The sequence below is a fragment of the Pseudorca crassidens genome, chromosome 9 (genome assembly GCF_039906515.1).
Source record: "Pseudorca crassidens isolate mPseCra1 chromosome 9, mPseCra1.hap1, whole genome shotgun sequence".
Lineage (NCBI taxonomy): Eukaryota > Metazoa > Chordata > Mammalia > Artiodactyla > Delphinidae > Pseudorca > Pseudorca crassidens.
This window is the reverse complement of record NC_090304.1, coordinates 102,359,420-102,379,218: the sequence shown is the minus strand read 5'-3', so window position 1 is coordinate 102,379,218 and position 19,799 is coordinate 102,359,420. Positions and strand designations below refer to the sequence as shown.

Below are 19,799 nucleotides of genomic sequence, written 5' to 3'. Positions count from 1 at the left end.
CCAGCTCAGATTCCCGCTGTGTGATGTCGGGCAACTCTCTGATCCTGCTGGGCTCTTTGCTCCTGAGTCCCAGAGGGCTGTTGAGACCTGCCCTGTCTGCCCACCTCTCTGGGTCATGGTGAGGTTCAAGGTAAATAATACTAATGATCGCCCCGTGCTGGGCAGCCAGGGCACCCGAGGCTATTCCACAGCCTCTCTGGTCACTCAGCACAGTGTCAGAAAGTTCTGCTTCATGTCTGACTTAATTCCTCCACCCTCCCTCCCTGGTCCATCTCTTCTGGAAGACCAGCCTAGAGCTCCCTATTCAGTTCTGCAGCCATTGGCCCCCGGCTGGGGCTCCGAGGCAGCCACCTGAATACCCCTGTCCTGAGCATCAGAGAGGGGGTCCTGGGGGCCCAGAGCAGTAAGAGGCCAGAGTCTCCCCTGCACAGACCGCCTCACAGCCGCCTTCAGCACCTAGATACTTCACACCGTGAACAGCTGGGAGGCATAAATCACTTGAAGGAAAGGCCCTTTCAGAGTCAATTTATCAAAGTTTGATAGGAAGCTGTAAACATTGCCTGGCCGCTGTTCCCCCTCCAGACCCCGGCCCTCCCCACCCCCAGTCCGGCCCCCTCCCTCCCCAGCCCTTGGCCCCTGTTCTCCGCTCCCTTCGTCAGAGAACCGGAGGGGCAGAGGCTAATTGGGGGCAGGGAAGAAACTCCCCTGGCTGTGGGCAAACTAATGAGCAAGGCTGGGAGCGGACACAGCCCACAGGGGCTTTGGGAAGCCATCAGGTCCACCGTCTGCCTCGGGGCCATGCCGCCACACGTATGCAACTCATCCCAGACAAGGGAAGACCAAAAACAAAAAACAGTCTCCGGCCATTAAAAAGAATGAAATCATGCCATTTGCAGCAACATGGATGGACCTAGACATGATCCTGCTAAGTGAAGTAAGTCAGACAGAGAAACACAAATATCATATGATATCACTTATAGGTGGAATCTAAAGAAAATGATACAAATGAACTTATTTACAAAACAGAAACAGATTCACAGACTTAGAGAATGAACTTATGGTTACCCGGGGTGGAAGGGTCAGGGGGAAGGACAGATTGGGAGTTGAGGATTGACATGTACACACTGCTATATTTAAAATAGATAACCAACAAGGACCTACTGTAGAGCACAGGGAACTCTGCTCAATACTTTCTAATAACCTAAATGGGAAAAGAATTTGAAAAAGGATAGATACATGTATGTGTATAACTGAATCACTTTGCTGTACACCTGAAACTAACACAACATTTTTAATCAACTATGCTCCAATATAAAATTTAAAAAAATGTTTTTTATGTATAAAAAAAAAAAAACAGGCTCTGGAGAAAGAGAGAGAAGCCCCCTCTCCCCTCCCTAGTTCAGTGCTTCCTCATGTCTAACCTCACTCCCTCAGGCTGCACTTGAGCCCCTCTTCCCTTTAAGTGCAGATGGAGAACATATACAGGTCATCCTCTATGTATCGATGACCTCCCTGTTACTGAAGGTCCATTGTAAGTTATCCTCCTATATGATAAGCCCCAGGAAACTGAGTCAAGCAAGGATGGGAGCCACTGGGCTCATTTAAGGCAACTAAGAAAATAAAAAGTCCGGATTCTGAAATCACCCTTTCCAAAAAAAACCACATCTGCGCTGCAGGGCACCCAGAGAGATGGGTGCTAGTAACCAAGACCACAATGTAATGCCAGGTCTAACTCCAAAAACAGCCCTGCCTCCCTGGCCCAGTGGCCCATCCACGGAGGCAGTGTCTTAGCCCCCAGGAGTTCTGAGCACCTGCGAATCCCATGCCCCACCTCGTGAACAAGTCCAGGCTGAGGGCTGCTTCGTGCAGGGAAAGCCCTGCCCACCTCTCCCGGGACTGCATCCAGTGAATGCAAATTAACTCTAACAGGAGTCTAAAGTAAACATGGTCAAAAAGGAAAGCCACCTTCCTCCCCTACACACACACACACACACGCACGCACACGCACGCACACGCACACACACACACACACTCACAGTGTGTTCCAAAGTCAAATGCAAGCGATACTTTCAATTATATACCAAATTTGGACTATCCGTGCCTCTGGCCACGAATGTTAGTGGCCATCACAGAAGCCGACTGTGGCTTTAAGACACATCCAATACATTTCACCCCAAATCATCACTGAACACCTCACACCAACCACTCCTCTGCGCAGTGGATGGGCTGTTCCCCAGCAGCACGTATATATGCAGCACTGACACCCCAGATTCCTTCACAGTAACGGTGATGTAGATATGAGCTGAAACCCATACATTCCGATCCCAGGACGCTCCCAGCAACTCGGTGCTGTCCTGTCTCTTTTTACAGAGTATACACCGTGCTCAAAACCCTTTCCACAGTGAGTCAATTGCTAATCAAAGGAAAGGGGAAGCCTTAGAAGGGAGCCGGTGAAAAGAAGGATCCAAGGGTAGCTAGGCGTAGCTAACAGGTCCCAGAGAGAAGGGTGGTTGAAGGTGGAGAGTGGGGAACACAGAAGTTAAAAGACTTGTCCGAGGTCTCAAGAAATCCAGGGGACACCAGCTGTCCTGCGTCCCATTTGGTGACTCAAATCCCTGTAGCCAGCTCCAAACTAGCAATGCCCTAAACTGGCCTGTGAGTCCCACATGGAGTGCCAATGGGGCCAAAGGGGACCTTCTGGAACAAAGCAGGTCCTCGATACATCTTAGTGTTTATTAATGTTTCTAGCTCTGCTCCTCTCTAAGCATCCCCATCTGGAGGCTGTTTTTTCTACCCAACCCCCCCTTCATGCGCATCTCTTCCTACCTTTCACTCGTTTACTCCGCGCTCACCTCTTGAGCACCGGCTTTGTGCAAGCTCTCGGCTGGGGCCGGAGAGACAAGGAGGAAAACGACAGGGCTGCTCCCCTCAGGAAGTCACCACCAGCCAGGCTCCTGGACTCAGCCACCTGCGAGGTGCAGGAGCTCTGCAGGAGCGAAGGGGAGGCTCTCAGCCAGCTCAGCCCCACGGCACCGGCAGAGGCACCGGGTCACACAGGGATGAGCCTGTCCCCTGCCCCCACCAGCACCCAGCCACAGTGTAGTGGGGGTCACATGGGAGGCACTTCAGCAAAGCTTGCAGGTCACATAGGTGCCCACAAGTCAGGAAAGAAGGATGGGTGTTCCAGGAAGAGAGAGCTGCCCCCTAGGGACGTGAGGGCGACCACGCAATGGGGTACCTGCAGGCAGGGAACCCAGCGCAGTGGCTGCACCTTGGAGGTGTCGGGCAGTGATGGAGAAGGACTCACACACCCCAGAGGAGGGCCCCTCCGCAGGGCCAGCAGGGGTGAGGGGGGCCAAAGGAGACGGGGAGGAAAACATCACTCAGACTCGGAATAAAGAGAATCTACCTTCCCGCTGAGGTCCGGGCACATACGAGTGAGTGGGATTTTTTCATCCTGAGGGTTCCATCAGGATCACCTTCCCCAAAGGGTGGAAGGGGTCTGAGTGGACTCTGGGGGGTCGAGGAGAGTGGGAGCCTGTGGGGTCCAGGCTGGAAGGAGACCCAGGAGTGCATCAGAATCAGGGCCGGGAGACAGCTGGCCCAGGAGGCTACCACCCAGCACGGGGGGGGGGGGGGGCGGCCCTCCATCCTGGGGCCAGGGTACCTGAGCCCTCACACTGCCCCGGGCTGCCCAGCCCCTGCTGAGGAGCTGCCAGGTGGAAAGGTCTCTAGACTTGAGGTCAGAAAGGTGAGATTAAAATCCTCCTTCTTCCACTAAAAAGCTCTGAGGCCTGGACACCAGCTCTGATCCCTCATCCCTGGAACGGCACCCCTCACCCACCTCTTAGGGACGTCACCCAGTGGGTGACTAAGGCTGCACCTCGTAGGTTTGTAATAATTGACATTGTAAGGTAGAAAGTTAGTCTAAACGTTAGGAATGTGTGGGGAGCAGCCTTCTCCATCCCAGGCCAGAGCACCACCCAATTCTGCACCTTGTCACACTTACCTGCCCCGTACGGCTTTCTGGGCAGATCTGATAAGTCTGTCCATGGCCATTGTCACCATGAGACATCAGGGCTCTTTCCCCGTTGCTTCCCTTACCTTGCACATAGCATTTTACTTGACCTTTTTTTCCCGAACTTTATTGAGATACAATTGCCTTATAATAATACGTGAGTTTAAGGTACACATTGATTTGATACATCCATATATTGCCTGTGATTACCACCACTGCGTTAGCTAACACCTCCATCCCATCACATAATTACCAATTCTTTTTAGTGGTGAGACATTTATGATCTACTCTGGTGGCAATATTAAAATGTATAATACAGTGTAATTAGCTATAATCACCATGCTGTACGTTAGATCCCCAAAACGTGTTAACCTTACAACTGAAAGTTTGTACCCTTCGACCAACATCTCCCCATTTTTCTCACCCTCAGCCCCTCGTAACCACCACTCTACTGTCTGTTTCTCAGAGTTCAGCCTTTTTCAGATTCCACATACGTGATATCATACAGTATTTGTCTTTCTCTAACTTATTTCACTTAGCATAACGCCCTCAAGTTTCATCCACGTTGTTACGAATGGAAAAATCTCCTTCCTCGTGGCTGAATGGTGTTCCATTTTACATAGATATATATATCTTCTTTCTCTATATTGAAAACGTTTTGCAAACCACATATCTGACTTGAGCTTAGCTGGCACCCTGCCTCAACCCCAGGGAGCACCCCACAAATCAGGAGAGAGGGCAGCCGACCTCAACCTTAGCCGACCCAGCTCACGGCCACCCCTGCCAAGGACCTGCTACAACCCGCGCCGTTCGTGTGCTCCCTCTCTCAGTCCTGCACCACGAGAAGCCCATATTGGCTCCACTTTACAGATGAGGAAACTGAAGCTCGGGAAATTTAGAAACTTGCCCAAGGTCACCATGTAAGGAGGTTCCCAGGTCTGTCTGAGAGCAAAGACGGTGCCCACTCTTCACCCTGACACTGCTTCCCTGGAGCCAGAGAGGCAGGGGTTGGGTGGTCCCAAACCCAGCCCACCGACACCAGCAAACACAAGCTGTGGGCGTGACCAGAGGCAGATGGGGAGGCCTTCCCGGCCCCACCGTGAATCGAACCCAGAGCACAGAGCAGGGCCAACATCTTCTCCTGGCCAACTACCCAGCTCTCCTCCGAAAGGGCGGTATTCTGATACAGAGCACACTGGGGCCAAAACCACCCCACGCCGCCGCAATTTCATGAGGAAGAGGGGGCCGCTCTGGGAGAAGAGGCAGCGCCTCCCTCCTGTGCACACCGCCTGCAGTGCACGCTGTGATGGCCGCCTCCACTACCCTTCCCCCTTCCAGCAGAAGGACTCCTTGCCTCAGCTGCTGGGCTGTCGGGTGGCCAGCTCTCTGCTGAGTCCTCTCTGGGGATTACCTGCGGCCCAAGGGGAGGAAGCCCACTGCCAGTGACTGGGCCCTGCAGGGCACAAAGGCCAGCCTGCCCTCCCAGTTTCATAGCTTCCTGTTGGGTCCGCTGAGATCTTCAAGGTGCCACCACCGCAGTCCAGACTGGCCCCTCTGTCCAGTGCCACCCCCCCGGTTCCCATCAGGGGTGATCCAGAGAGGCCTCCCCACTAAGCGTCCTGAGGGCTCTATCTCGGGCTTGGCCTACAGGACCCCAGTCTGCACCGCCCCCTCCTGCACCCTCCCCAGGACGAGCATGGCCTGATTTCCCTCCGGTTGCAAAGAGGCCTCAGCCTTGTCACGTTCCACATCGCAGCACCCTGGCAGATTGTAAAGAGGGAATGTTCACCTAGAAAGTGTGCCCTCTCCGTAGAAAATGCCATGCAGGGCTCACCAGTTTCTGAGGAGAAATGTGCTCTCTCTGTCTGTGAAAAATGAGGAAGACGGGAGACTTTAAAAATATCTATAATGCTAAAGTACGGAGGAGCGGTGAAGCGCTTTTGCAAGGAATTCTAAAAGAATTGCCCTTTTTCAAATTTAGAGACTTGTGCTTTTCCAAAAACAGGCTCAGAGCAGAAAAAAAAAACCTTGACTTTCTCCTCTTAAGGATGCTGGCAGATACTGGATTTGGTAAATTTGCATAAAGTTGAAAGGTACGTGTAGCGGTTTTCTGGGATTCCCTGAAATGAATTTTTGTGGCGAGAAGCCCAGAGAAAGCGTTTTGCTTTTTTCCTTGCCTGGCACGCTGCTTAACAGTTCCCCGTGACGAGGGACAGTGTGTTCTGTCTGTTCCCGTTCATCATTTTCCCGAGTGGATGACTTGCCCATCGCTCAGCTCTGTCTCTTCTCGTCCCGCCTGTCTGACCCTGCGTGTCCCCGTCCCTGAACTCTCTCTGTCACTTCTCCATCCTTCCCTGCGCTTCCTCAACCAGCTACCACAGGGAACAAACACACATTTTTATAATGCAAAAATCAGTGTTCCTAGTGTCTCACGTTAAAAGCCAATTATTAGGATTTCATGTGTTTATTTTTTAAGCCCCTTAAAGAGGCGACCTTTTCCCCGTGCCCCTCAGTCTTTGTGAGACTCCTGAGGCCCCAGGTGTTGGTCGGGGAGGTTCCACCAGCCTCACTTCCCTCCTGAGTGAAGCCACGGAGCCTCTTGAGGACCCCGATTTGACAGATGGGCGCCTGTTGCAAAACCGACCATATCAGTTCTGCTTTCTATTTCCGGGACCGACCCAGACACTCCCGAGTCCCGCGGTGCTCCGCTGGGTCAGGATGGCCTCCTTGAAACTGTTAACGAGACAAAGACCCCGAGACAGCTTCTCGCGTAGTTGCAGCCAGACAGCACTGAGGTTAGGAGAGCGCCGCCAGGCCCCCAGGCGCCTGAGCCAGACTCCTGGGCCCCTCACCGTGAGTTGTATCCCTTGTTCCAAGTGGATCTGCCGCTTTGTGCCTCGGTTTCCCCATCTGTAGAATAAGGCATGAGGTTACTGTGAGGTTGAAACCAGTAAACGGCAACCCACGCCACCACACTAGACTTCTCCCCCGGACCCAGCCATGTTGGACAGGAGAACCCCAACGTCAAGGTCAGGACGAGCCAGAGAGGTTTGGGAGGTGCTGCGAAGCAGATATTGACCTGAGAAGGGCATTCAGCCCGCCCTGTGGCCATCTGCACGGCAGCCGAGCTGGAGAGGGAGAAGTCCCTTCCTCCGCATGATGACCCACCTCCCACGTGGCAGGAGGGATGTCCTCCCCTGCCTGCCCTCCCGCTCCCCCGCCTGCCCCAGGGTTCCACGTGCTCTCCCACCCCAGCCTGTTCTCCTTGCCGCTGCTCTTCTCACAGGTCGCCCTTTCCCATCTGGTTTCTCCCTCTGGCCACCAAAGGGTGCTACACCTGCTCTCCACACACCATCACACATCACCCACCTGCGCCGTGAACACACACACAGACGCGCACACACACACACAGCCCTCTGCCTGCGTGGGGCCCGCCATCTGCGCCCTCCCCCTCCCCCTTATCTCTCCTTCCCTCTGCTCTGCACACATCCTGTGATACATTTGTGTGCTCGGGATTAAGGAAGCATCCGTCTCCTCACAGACAGCGCCTCACTGATGAGATGGCTCAGACCCTTTCAGGGTTTCATCGGAAATAAACAGAGTGCACACCCTTCCTCATTTGAGGGGCGAAGCAAGTGATTTTGTTTGACTTTGCCCGACTTTGCCCCTACAGCATCTGTCTCCCTTGCCGCATCTCTCCTCCCTGGGGGCCCTGCCCATCCTGGCCTCTTACCTCCTGCTGTCGCCGTCACCATGGTGATGGCTTTGTCAGTGCTTTGAGGCAAGGTGCTGGCCAGGCCACCTAGGGAGGCTGAGGCCAGGGTGCAACACAAGGAGGTAACAGAGCAGGAGGTTGAAACGAGCAATTTCACATGTAACTGCTGCTCTCCGTGTCCACTTATTGAACAGACAGTAATCGTATCGGGAGCTAATGAGGGCTGAGTTCTTACTGTGGTGTCAAGCTCTGGGACAAAGCACTTGTATTAACCCATTTCATCAGCACACAGCCCTGTGAGATAGATACTGTAATATCTATGCCATCCATGCTATCTTGCCCACAGTCACGCAGCCAGGAGCCAGGAGCGTGGCACCTGCCGCCCATCTTTTCCCTGCATAACAGGAGCTCCAGGTGAAGCGCGGACTTCCCGGTGTCCGGACCTTTGCAAGTCGCTGGAGTCAGGGACCCCTGAGCTCAGCTAGTCCAGGGCCCCCCAGGCTGGGGGCAGGGCCAGAGCTGAAATGCAGCCTCCAGCCCCCTCTCCTCCTGTCCTTCTGCCCCCAACCTCCCAGGAAAAGCGTCTGGGCAATGGTGCCACAGACTTCGTGGATGACACATCTTAAAAAGACCCTATTTGCATCTTACCCCAAATCTTCTTTAGGTAGACCTGACTGGGAGTGGAGACGGTCTGAAGAGGGGGGAAGGCACTCACATTTATTAAATTACATATACCTAATTAACACATTATAGCATTGCCAGATAAAATGCAGGATGCCAGTTACATTTGAATTTCAGATAAACATACTAAAAATTATTTGCAGTTTATCTGAAATTCTAATTTATCTGGGCGTTCTGTACTTTTATTTACTAAATGTGGCAAACGCTGCACATCTCCCAACTCCGCTGCTTACTAGCTGCGTGACACGGGGCAAGAAACCTAACTGCTTTGTGCCTCCATTCCCTTGTCTCTAAAATACGCATGACCACGTCTACCTGTATAGCGTTGTTGTGAGGATTAAATGACTAATTTTATGGCACTGGAAGAGCTCTGGAGTTCGGGCTGTTAACCATATTATTATTTGTTGTTGTTGTTGTATTCTTATTACTATACCCAAGGTAATACGCTAGGAGGTGGTAAAAATGCAAAGATGTATTAAGACTCCTCCTGGAGCTGTAGGGAACCTGAAACAGGTCCACAGATCAAGTAACATGGACCACGGTGGGTGTCAGCATGAAAGGCTAGTGCTAAGGGAGCAGGGGATGTTTGCTTCCAGCTCAGTGGGATAAGACAAGGCACCAGCTAACCAAGATTTATTGAGGGTCACTCTGAGCTGCACACGGTACTAAGTACTGGGATAGAAAGAAGAACCCGGCAAGGGCCAGCCCTCAAGGAGCTCACAGCGGTCGGGCAGCCGACGGCAATGGCACCAAGGGCCACACGAGCTCATGGAGATGGCACATGGTCTTAGGGCAAGGGCTGAGATTGACAGAGGGCTTCCTGGAGGAGGTGATAGTAAAGAATGACCAAGAGTTAACAAGGCAAAGGTGGCCTTTGAGCTGCTTGGAGAGAGGATGGTATTCCAGCCTGTTAAGAATCGGGATGAGGACATTCTCGGCAGAGGGAACTTCACAGACCCAAGCATGTGGTTGTAAAGGTCAGGCTACCTTGCAGAGAGGTGAACAGACCCGTCCAAGGAAAGCACACGAGAAAGAGCTGGAGAAAGAAGGCCTAGCTGGAGAGAGCCTTGGACGCGCTCCATGCGAATGAACTGGATTTTATCCCGGAGCAGCAGGGAGTGATGGACATTGTGAGTAGCAGAGATGGAGCCTGTGGGACGGTCCCCGACCATCACGGAGGTGGAAAGGGCTGGAGCGGAGCGGAGAGGGTCGCGGCCATGGGCCCAGTGCTGGGACTACTACAGGAGCCCAGAGCTCTGAGCCATCTTTCAGGAGCAAACCGGACAGTAGGTTACTACTGAGTGCATCGGTTAGCTTTTGCAAACTTAATGATTCTGTAAGCCAGCGATTTGGCCGAGCCCAGAGGAGATGCTCATCTCGACTCCACACGGGGTCAGCGGCACACGCACGCCTTTGCAGCCATCTAGCATAACGGCCTCACTCTCATGGGCACAGGATGTGGGGAGACTGGAGAGGGAAGGGGGCCAAGCAGGCAGGGCAGCAGATCACCCCTGGGGAGCAGCAGGGTCTTCACCCCGTGTCTGGTGAGGACAGGGCAGGGAAAGTGGAGAGAGACCTCTGCTTCCCCAAGGAAACAGAGCACCAGACGCACAAGCCCCAGGAACTCTGCCCACCATCTTTCAAGGGAATGAGCCCAGTCTGCTTGAAGAACAAATAACCTCTCTACAACACTGGACCATTGATAAAGTGTTTTCCCACACTGCATCTCACTTGATCCTGGGAGCTACACAGCAAATCTGGTTTTATTATATAGTCTGTTCTACAAATGAGGAAACTGAGGCACAGAGAGGCTAAGAAAGGTGGCCATGGCCACAGGCTAGTAAGTGTAGGGCTCAGCATGTGAACCCAAGCTGCCTGACTTTCGAGTTAGCCAAGGAAAGGGAAAGTGACAGTTGGGGAAGAGTGACTTATTCCAGGAGTTGCAGGTGATTCTTATCCATAAGAACAAATTAGAAGTGATGGAAAATGAAGCAGAAGGGATTGGCGAGAGCCACGAAGTTCAGACTTTATCCAGGTGGCAGTGGGGGACCTTTGGAAGACTGTAAACAGAGGACTGCTAGAAATGCAGCAAATGGTGAGTGAATGGATGACTGAGTGGATGGGTGAATATCAAACCTTTGCAAAGATCACTCTGGAACAGTGTGGAGGGTAGAGCAGGGGGTGTTAGGTATTGTAACCCAAGTAAGAAACGATGAGGGCCTGAGACAGGAAGACTGCTGGGGATGGAAAGGGAGAGACAAATCTGAGAGAGATTTCAGAGAATTAACCAGGATGGTTCGTAATGCCGGATGCAGGAGAGTGGAATTCGGAAAGACGTGCAGATTTCTAGTTTCAGTCATTGAATGGCGGTGCCGATCCCCCAAATAGAAGTTCTGCCTATTGGGGATTTATCAACGCGCAGATGTTGGCTGCATCCACAGGAAAGCCACGTGCTTCTCCACGGCTAGTGCACAGAAGGACGTATGCAGGCCTGAGAATCCCTGGGGAAGAACACCAGTTACGGGTGGGAAGAAGACAGAAAGTAGCATCCAGAGAGGATGGGAGAAAACCAGAAGAGAATCCTAGAGGCCAGTTTAGGATTTCTCTATTCCCCCACTTGGTCTTTTTTTTCCTTAGTACTTACTACCAACCAACATTGTATTATGTATTTACCCGTTTATTGTCTGTCTCTCCCACTGGAATATAAACTCCACCAAGGCAGGAGTTTTGCGTCCCCGCTGCTTTGAGCAGGGCCTGGCACATAGTAGATACTCAACATAGATTTTCTGAATACATGTCTAGTGAGCTGGGCCTGAGAAGCCAACCCTTAAAAGCAGGCGCATCCCGGTCGTGTCTTTACAGACTGCGGTTCTGCACTTTGGCCATTAGGTGGCGCATCAAAGTGAGCGAGGAAGCTGGAGGCTGGGATCGCATGGGGCCCAGAACCTGACAACGGGGCAGAATGACAAAAGTGAGCAAAGCGTGGATCTGAACGGCAGAAATCATTCCTCCTCTCCCTTAGCAGACATCTCTCTCCAACACAAACTGCAAGTCAGGCTCGTGCGTCATCGAGCCGTCGGAAATCAGGTTGGGGGACGGGAGTGCGGGGTCTGAATGCATAGGGATAAAGAGTCAGGACTGGGGCAGGAGGGTTGACGGGACGGGCTGTGAGGCACAGCCCCAGCTTCACGGGCGGCTCTGCGTGCTGCTCTGATGCTGGCAGAACATATCACAGGGGAAAACAAACCTGGGTCTCAATCCCAACCCTACCCCTTACCTGCTGTGTTAACCCAGCTAAGTAATTTGCCCTCCCTGAGCCCCAGTTTCCTAGTCTATAAAATGGAGGTCCTAAGAGCACCCGTTTCGAGGAAAACTGAGAATGAAACAAGAGGGCCCTTGGCCCAGTGCCGTCCACATAAACAAAACTAAATGTCATTCTTAAAAATTGGACCTGATAGGGCTTCCCTGGTGGCGCAGTGGTTGAGAGTCCGCCTGCCGATGCAGGGGACACGGGTTCGTGCCCCGGTCCGGGAAGATGCCACATGCCGCGGAACGGCTGGGCCCGTGAGCCATGGCCACTGCGCCTGCGCGTCCGGAGCCTGTGCTCTGCAACGGGAGAGGCTACAACCGTGAGAGGCCCGCGTACCGCAAAAGAAAAAAAAAAAAAAAAATTGGGCCTGATAATCAATATTTGTCTAGCCGTTTACAAAGCTCCCTCCTCATTCTTCATATCATAAAGGTAATCCTCAAAACAGCCTGCAGGTATCTTTATCACCCCACTTCCCAGACAAGAGGGCAAACATTATCGGATTACATATGTAATACAGCTTGTAAAGGGATGGACTCGAGCCAGGTCAGCTCAGCAAACATACATGGGATAACCCTGGAGCGTCAGGTGCTCTGCCAGGTGACGAGGACGGGTGAGGTTGCAGTCTAGGGAAAGACAAACACACTCAGATCATTTCCATAGAAGAGGTTAGATACTGAGACAGAAGGATGCCCAGGATGCTATAGGATCATAGACAAAAGCCACTTGGTCCAACCTGGAGATCCAGAAAGACCTCATGGACTGAGCAACCCCTTAGCTATATCTGGAAGGCTGGGTAAGAATGATCCAGGAGAAGAAGGACCCCAGCATTCCAAGGTAAAGAACTGCCCAAGCAAAAGAACCTGTTATTTTTATTTTTTCAATGCGTTGGGTCTTTGTTGCTGCACGTGGGCTTTTTCTCTAGTTGTGGCGAGCAGGGGCTACTCCTCTCAGAGGTGTAAGGGCTTCTCATTGCGGTGGCTTCTCTTGTTGCAGAGCACAGGCCCTAGGCGCACGGGCTTCAGTAGTTGTGGTGCTCAGGCTCAGTAGTTGTGGCTCGCAGGCTCTAGAGCGCGGGCTCCGTAGTTGTGGCGCACGGGCTTAGTTGCTCCACAGCACGTGGGATCTTCCCACACCAGGGCTCGAACCCGTGTCCCCTGCATTGGCAGGTGGATTCTTAACCACTGCGCCACCAGGGAAGTCCCAAAGGGACCTGTAATGAAACACATCCATACTGGGGTCCACCTCTAAATCTAGTGTCTAGTGAGCAGGACGCTACCCCCAGGAAGTCATGGAGGGAAAGGCACCAACCAGCACAGAGGTCCCCACACGTGTTCTCACTGTCCAATGAGCCTTTTCTTCAAAGCACTTATCGGTTTGTAATCATCCTAGGAGCCCTCCAGAGCAGTGTTCCTCAGACTTTAACGTACATACCAGTTATCTGGGTCGTTTCTAAGCGCAGATCCAGATTCAGGAGCTCTTGAGGTGAAGCACAAGCCTGCGTTTCTAACAAGCTCCCGGGTGATGTGGAGGCTGCAGCTCCGTCCCGGGAACACGCTCTGAGTAACAAAGTTCACCCTACCGGCTCAAGAGGGCAGGCTGGGTCTGGCTTTACTCAACCACTATGGGCTAAGATTGGGACGTGAAAGAGGCTGAAAGAAAGACGTGGAAACATCAATTTCAGGAGGGAAGGAAGGAACGCTGGCTGTGCACCCGGGACACTGGGAGGAAAGAAGGTTCTGGAGTGTGGGAGGTGCTGGTTAGGATGAGCTCGGAGGCCCCTGGGGGTCCTCCCTCCCCTCCAGTCAGCTCCCCCCACTCCCAGCACAAACTCAGTCCGCTCCCTTCCTGACTCCCTGGGGCCTGGGGCTGAACACTGACCCCTAAAAGCAGAGAAAAGCACCATGGAAGGCACACCTCATCTTCCCTCCAAGCCAGAAGCCCTCCGAGCTGCCACCCTGCTTGCAGCAGACCTCTCCCTAGCCTATGATCCAGAGAAATCAGACGGGGGTCCCTCCTCGACCGAGGGGTCTGGTGCTACCGAGAAAACAAGCCGAGAACCCCACCACCCCAAGCCCTCCCGCCTGGGCTCCTCCTTTCCAGAAACGGCAGGAAGCAACCACTCCCCAAGGTCCCACCATAGGGAGTTCCTGTCCGTGCGAGGGGTGGGAGGCACCTCCTCTTTGCCCGCCACCCCAACTCTACCCACCGCCATACACACACGGCATAGAAACTGCTGGCCTCGGAAGCAAACGCCCATGCCAGACCCCTCACCCAGGGATCTTTCATTTATTCATTCAACAAACATTTACTGAGCACCTACTGTGTGCCAGGCACTGATCTAGTGACCAAGAGAGACAAGGTCTTTCTTTGCTGTCAGGCAGCCTCCTTTCCATAAGGGGAGATACAAATGAACCCAGTGATAAAGAAGCAAGGGGGCTGGTGTGACAGAGAGTCATGAGGGGCTGTTACACAGGGTGGCCAGGCCTCGAAGAGGACGTGGCATTTAAGCTGCACCATCACTGACGAGGAGAAGCCAGCAAGACAAAGACACAGAAAAGAACATTCCAGACGGAAAGGCCCTGGGGCGGGGCGTGGTGAGGGCTGAGTGGCTGAGTGGAAGGAAGCCGGGTCCCAGAGGGAGGCCAGGACCAGGGGTGCAGGTGCTTATAGACAACAGAGATGATTTCAAATTACGTTCCAGGGACAGTGCAGAGGCCCCAGAGAGCTTGGAGCAGAGCAGTGACCCAACCAGACTGTGTTTGAACAGCCCACTTGTGGAGAAGGCACTGCACATGAGTTGAACAGGACCCGGGCCTGCCCTCCAGAAAGCTTAGCGTCTACGAGGTGCTCCCGGTACTGATGGGGGTGGGGGGATGGCCCGCTGACCGCCCCACCTCTGCCCCTGGCAACATAAGCTCCGTGTCCGGGCTGCTGGCCTCTGCTGGCAGATGTGTCCCATCCCCCATCTCTGGGGACCAACCATCTGGGCTGACAGAGCATCTGGGGAACCCTGGAAGCCCAGCGGGCTGGAGGGGGCCACTTAGGTGACCAACTGGACTTTGGAGGAGACCCCAGAGCGCTGCCCACGGCCTGACACCAAGAGGATTTTCCCAGCCTGTTCGGGCAAAGTTGACCAACCGGGCAGACCAAGACCAAGGAGTCAAATGAGCTGGGCGCAGAGTCAGTGAGCAGTTCCAGAATGAGGCGGAAGCCCTCTAACCCAGCTCCACTCTACTCTCTGTCCAGCCGATGTCCTGCAGGAAGGAGAGTCAGATGGTCACCCCTAGCACATGCTCTAGTGCAGGAGGCCTTCTGATCATAGGAGCACGTCTTAGAGATAGCTGTGGGGCTGGGGATCGGTCCCATACAACTTTTAGCCACAGCATCTCTTGTTGCTGTAAAATGGTATAAAGAACCCTAGTACCTAAAACAGGTGAAAGCTTTACCGCCCAGGTGGAGCCAGGCTGCACTTCCCCATCCCCTCTTACCCTCGCTCCCTGTGACTCTGGGCAGCCACCATGCTCTCTGGCCTCATACACATCCCCTGTGCCTCCCTGCCCGCCGCTCCACTGAAGCCCGCTTGCTCTGGGCAGCAGAGTTGGGAGAAATTCCTCCGGGGCTCCCTCCCACAGAGGGAGCGCGGGTCCTCCACACTGTACACCCACACACGTGGCACTGTCTACACGGCTGATGGCCAGAGACGGGCAGAGCAAGGAGGAAGGCCCCCAGCCGCCTGCCCAAAGCCCGGATGACAGAAGGGTAAATGGCAAAGAGCCAGGCGCCCCCCGCGACTGTAGAACCCTAATTCGCATGATGTGCCCCTTTCAAATGCAGCGCCCCAGAGCCAGCCCCTGTCCCAGGGAGGGTGTGACCCCCGGGCTGCCTTCCAGCTCCCGGCACCCACTCTGCCTGGGCTCAAGTCCTCCCAGGTCTCAGTCACCCAACAGCTAATGCACTTTTCCTGACTGACAACAAGCTCAACACCAAAACCGTCAACTATTTTTATCTCCGGATTAATCACAAAAGGTTAACGCTTCCACCTTCCCTGTGATTAAAAAATTAGGAGACCAAGCTCTATAGTGGTTCAGGATAATAACGAATCCTGGGAGGGGGATGGATGAATAATGCATCTCCAGGCTCGGGCTGCTCGAGACTCTCTCCCCTCCTGGCCCCCCAGGTCCGGGCCCGGGTCTGAATGGAGAGGTAATGAGTCACCCCCCTCCTGTCAGGACTACAGCTGCCAGGAGGGAGCGACTGTTGATTTCTATTCAGCCTGCGGGCCCCAAACCTCCCCCCTCCTCCCCCTCCCCCCCCTCCCCCGCCCCAGCCCCCATCCACACCCCTCCTACCCCATCTGGTGTGCACCGAGGCGAGGGCCGATCCCTAATGCATGGTTACGTGAACGACTGGCGTGATAACCACTTACCTGGGAGGATGTGTGCGCACGCACACGTGCACCTAAGCATCGCACGGCACAGTCCCACTCCCCTCTCCCCTCCTCTAACCCGACATTCCAAACGCAGCACTAGCCGTGATCACAGGTGGTTACACTGAGCAAAGGCCCAGAGACACTATATTCTCAAACCCGGTCACACAGCAAAATCCTCTGCGAGCTTTAAAATGCCCTGATGCTCTGGTCTACCCCCTGAAATGGGGATTCAACTGGTCAGGGTGTGGCCTGGCGATGGGACGTTTAAAACCTCCCCCGGAATATTGTAAACTGCAGCGAGAACCACTGTCTCGGGCCCAACAAATGTCAGTGCTGGAGGAACGTTCCAGATCCCCTGTTGTACTTTCACACTTTATATCTGAGGAAATAAAACCGGGCAAGGGACTGCCTTCCCGCTTCGGCCTCTGATTTAGGGCACTTCCACGATCTCACCCCCTTGGCTCAGCACTGGGGATGGCCAGGTGTTGATTCTGTTCCGGAAGCTTCTTTCCAGTCTCCCTGGCCTTCAGCAAGCTCTGCCTGAGCACATCCATCGAATCGAAAGCCGCCACCTGGAGGGAGGGGCCCGGAGCCCAGCGCAGCCCTCCCTGCTGGAAGGGCCCGCCCAAAGCAAGGAGATAAAATCCCCTCCCCAGCACTATAAGGCCCTCCTTAGCCTCCCTGGGGCTCTCTGGCCCACAGCACCAAGGAGGCCTCTGGCACTAATGAGGGGGTAAAGGGTGGGCGGGGTAGGAGGCTGTCTTTACTGTCCGGCCCACACCTACCGTCTACCTGCACCCAGGTCCCCCTAGGAGGCTGGGCAGGGCTGAATGAGGCCGACTTTCTCCCTGGGCCAGGATCACAGTGGAGTCCTGGGGCTGACGAGAGCAACTTGGAAGCCGGGAGGGTTTTTTTTCCCTTAGGAAATAGAAACTTGGGGGATGGCACTCGCCAGGGCTGTAGTTCTGAACCAGGCGTCCTGGAGGCCGGAAAGGGAGGGGGCAGAGCCGCTAGCTGGAGGCGTGCTGCTTCAAGTACTCACCTGGCCCCAGGGTCTCCTGGAGTTTCCTGAGGAGGCTGGCAGGTGCCAGGGTAGGGATGGGCCCTGGGGAGTGGAGGGAAGCCAGCAGGTTGCTGGGGGTGCCCTGGGTGGGGAGGGGCTGGAAGGCAGAGCTGCTGGGTCTGGACGTGCCTCCACTGCCTGGACAGGCTGCCTTCCTGCCCACGGGCCCAGAAGGTCGCACAGGGCCTGGCTGGAAGGATGGACTTTCTCTGGCTACTGGGCAAAGAAGGCCCTTTGCGTGAGGACCCCAACTCTCACCTAATGACCCATTCACTGAGCAAACATGCAGCTCAGCCCTCCTGACCAGCCCCGCCTTGGGGAAGAAGGCCAGGGATTCCTCAGGTGGTCTCCAAGGAGCCCTGCCCCTTCTGGTTTGTCCAGGAAGGAGAGACAGGGAAAGCAGAGGCCTGAGACCCTCGTGCGTCCACAAGCACAAACCTCAGAAGAGGCTCTGTGACCTTAGGCCAGTCACTTAACTTCTCTGGGCCTCTTCTCCCAACAATGGTCATCCATCATCATAACTGCCCATCCCGCATCCCATGGTCGTCATGGGGATCAAAGGCGTGACTGCACTGGAGTTAGCAAACGTGTATGGCCCTTCCTCCAGGCACCAGGCCCTGTGCCGGGCGCTACGGGAGGCGTCACTCTCCCCCTGGCAGTCCCCGTCTCGTGGCGGGGACCACGCTGCTATGAAATGGGGTGGAAGGACCAGGCAAGAGATTCATTCTGACTCTGGGATGAGGGAGAGTAAAGTGCTAAGGAGATGCCCAGCCCTCTGAAACACTGTCTCAGCCTTGAAAGGTCGCCTGTCACCTGTTCCCTGCAGGGGAAGCAACCAGCCTGGTGCTCCAAGTGTCAGGGGACCTGCTTCCAGCCCTGGCTCTGCTACTCATGCACTGTGTGACCTTGAGCAAGTCACTTGGTCTTGCTGAGCCTCGGTTTCCAGATCTGTGTAATTGGGATAATAATGTTTACCTCGCAAGATGGTTGTGAGGACTAAATCAGACGACAGATGTGACATTGCTTTGTTTTAAAAGAGGGAGAGAGAAGTTAAAAAGAATGATCTGGGCTTCCCTGGTGGCGCAGTGGTTGAGAGTCTGCCTGCCGATGCAGGGGACACGGGTTCGTGCCCCGGTCCGGGAAGATCCCACGTGCCGCGGAGCGGCTGGGCCCGTGAGCCATGGCCGCTGAGCCTGCGCATCTGGAGCCTGTGCTCCGCAACGGGAGAGGCCACAGCAGTGAGAGGCCCGCGTACCGCAAAAAAAAAAAAAAAAAAGCAATCCAGGCAGCCGTGCCGTGCTTCCCGATCTGCAAATCATAGCTAATGACACCTGCCCTGTCCCCTCACGGGCTGCCACACGCAGGATGAAATGATGACATGAGAGTCCTCTGCAAATAAACACGCGATGCCTGTGTCAGGATTACCGCTGTTGTTGCTGTTATTGTTATCCTACAAGGGGATTATACATTTTATTAAAGAATGATAATTACTGTTGGTCATCAACTCCATAAAGTCCACCCAGCCCTGCCCGAGGGGAGGGGCGCCCTCAGCCTGACCTCTCCCCTCCTCTCCCCGCAGTGCCACCTGACGACCCCGTCATCCTGGGGGGGCCTGTCATCAGCCTGCGGGCCGGGGACCCCCTCAACCTCACCTGCCATGCAGACAACGCCAAGCCTGCAGCCTCCATCATCTGGCTGAGGAAGGGAGAGGTGATCAATGGAGCCACCTACTCCAAGGTGAGGCGGGGTGGAAGGAGGGGAGGGGCTGCAGGAGGGGCCGGCTCTCCCCATCTCTCTGCAGCTCTTGCTCTGCCTGTATGATTTTCTGTCACCTTTTGTTCCTGGCTCGTTGTCTCTCTCTCTGTGTCTTTTCTCTCGTGCGCGCACTGTCACTTTGTCTCTCTTTTTCTCTCTCGTGCTCTGCCTCTATTTATCTGACCTTTTCTGTCTCTCCTCCACTTTCTCTCTTTCCTGGGGTAATCGCTGAGCTTGGTCACCCTAAGAATAGAGTATGGTCAGAGGAGAGGACTCAGGGACACAGGTGGCCAGGGCTGAGGGTTGCCAGATAAAATACAGGATGTCCAGTTAAACGTGAATCTCAGGTAAACGATAACTAACTTTTCAGTGTAGGTATGTCCCAAATATTACATGGGCCACACTATGGGCCATATTTATACTAAAGATTATGCACTGTTTATCTGAAATTCCAAGTTAACTGATGTCTGTATTTCTATTAGTCGATCTGCCCACCCTCCCAGAGCTGCAAGGTGAGGCTCTTTAGGTTCCTTCCTGTCCCAGGTGCCTGGCTTGGGGTGGGGGAGGGGTGCTGAATCCAGCCCATAATCCCTTACCAAGCCCTGCATCTGCTGTACCTACCGGCTGAGGTGCTTTTCTCTAATTTACACAAGGTGCCAGGAGCTGGAAGGGCCCTGAACTGGCCCCTGTATTTGTCATGTTTTTATTTTCCATATTTCATGATGCTTTGACATCTTGTAGTTGAGGAGGGACGGTCCCTCCTAGGGTTCGCTAATCCCTAGAGAGCAAACACCTGGGAACAGGCCTCTACTATGCAAACCAAAGCAC

General features: G+C 54.1%; 1 protein-coding gene across 7 annotated transcripts in view; it reads left to right on the top strand.

Annotated features, from left to right (window-relative positions):
* Window positions 1–19,799, top strand: part of KIRREL3 (kirre like nephrin family adhesion molecule 3) — a 551,606-nt gene that overhangs the window by 485,890 nt on the left and 45,917 nt on the right. For all 7 annotated transcript variants that reach the window (XM_067751511.1, XM_067751509.1, XM_067751513.1 and 4 more), the window contains one exon: window positions 18,796–18,953. In XM_067751511.1, the coding sequence (XP_067607612.1) occupies window positions 18,796–18,953 (158 nt within the window). The remainder of the gene's footprint in view (window positions 1–18,795; window positions 18,954–19,799) is intronic.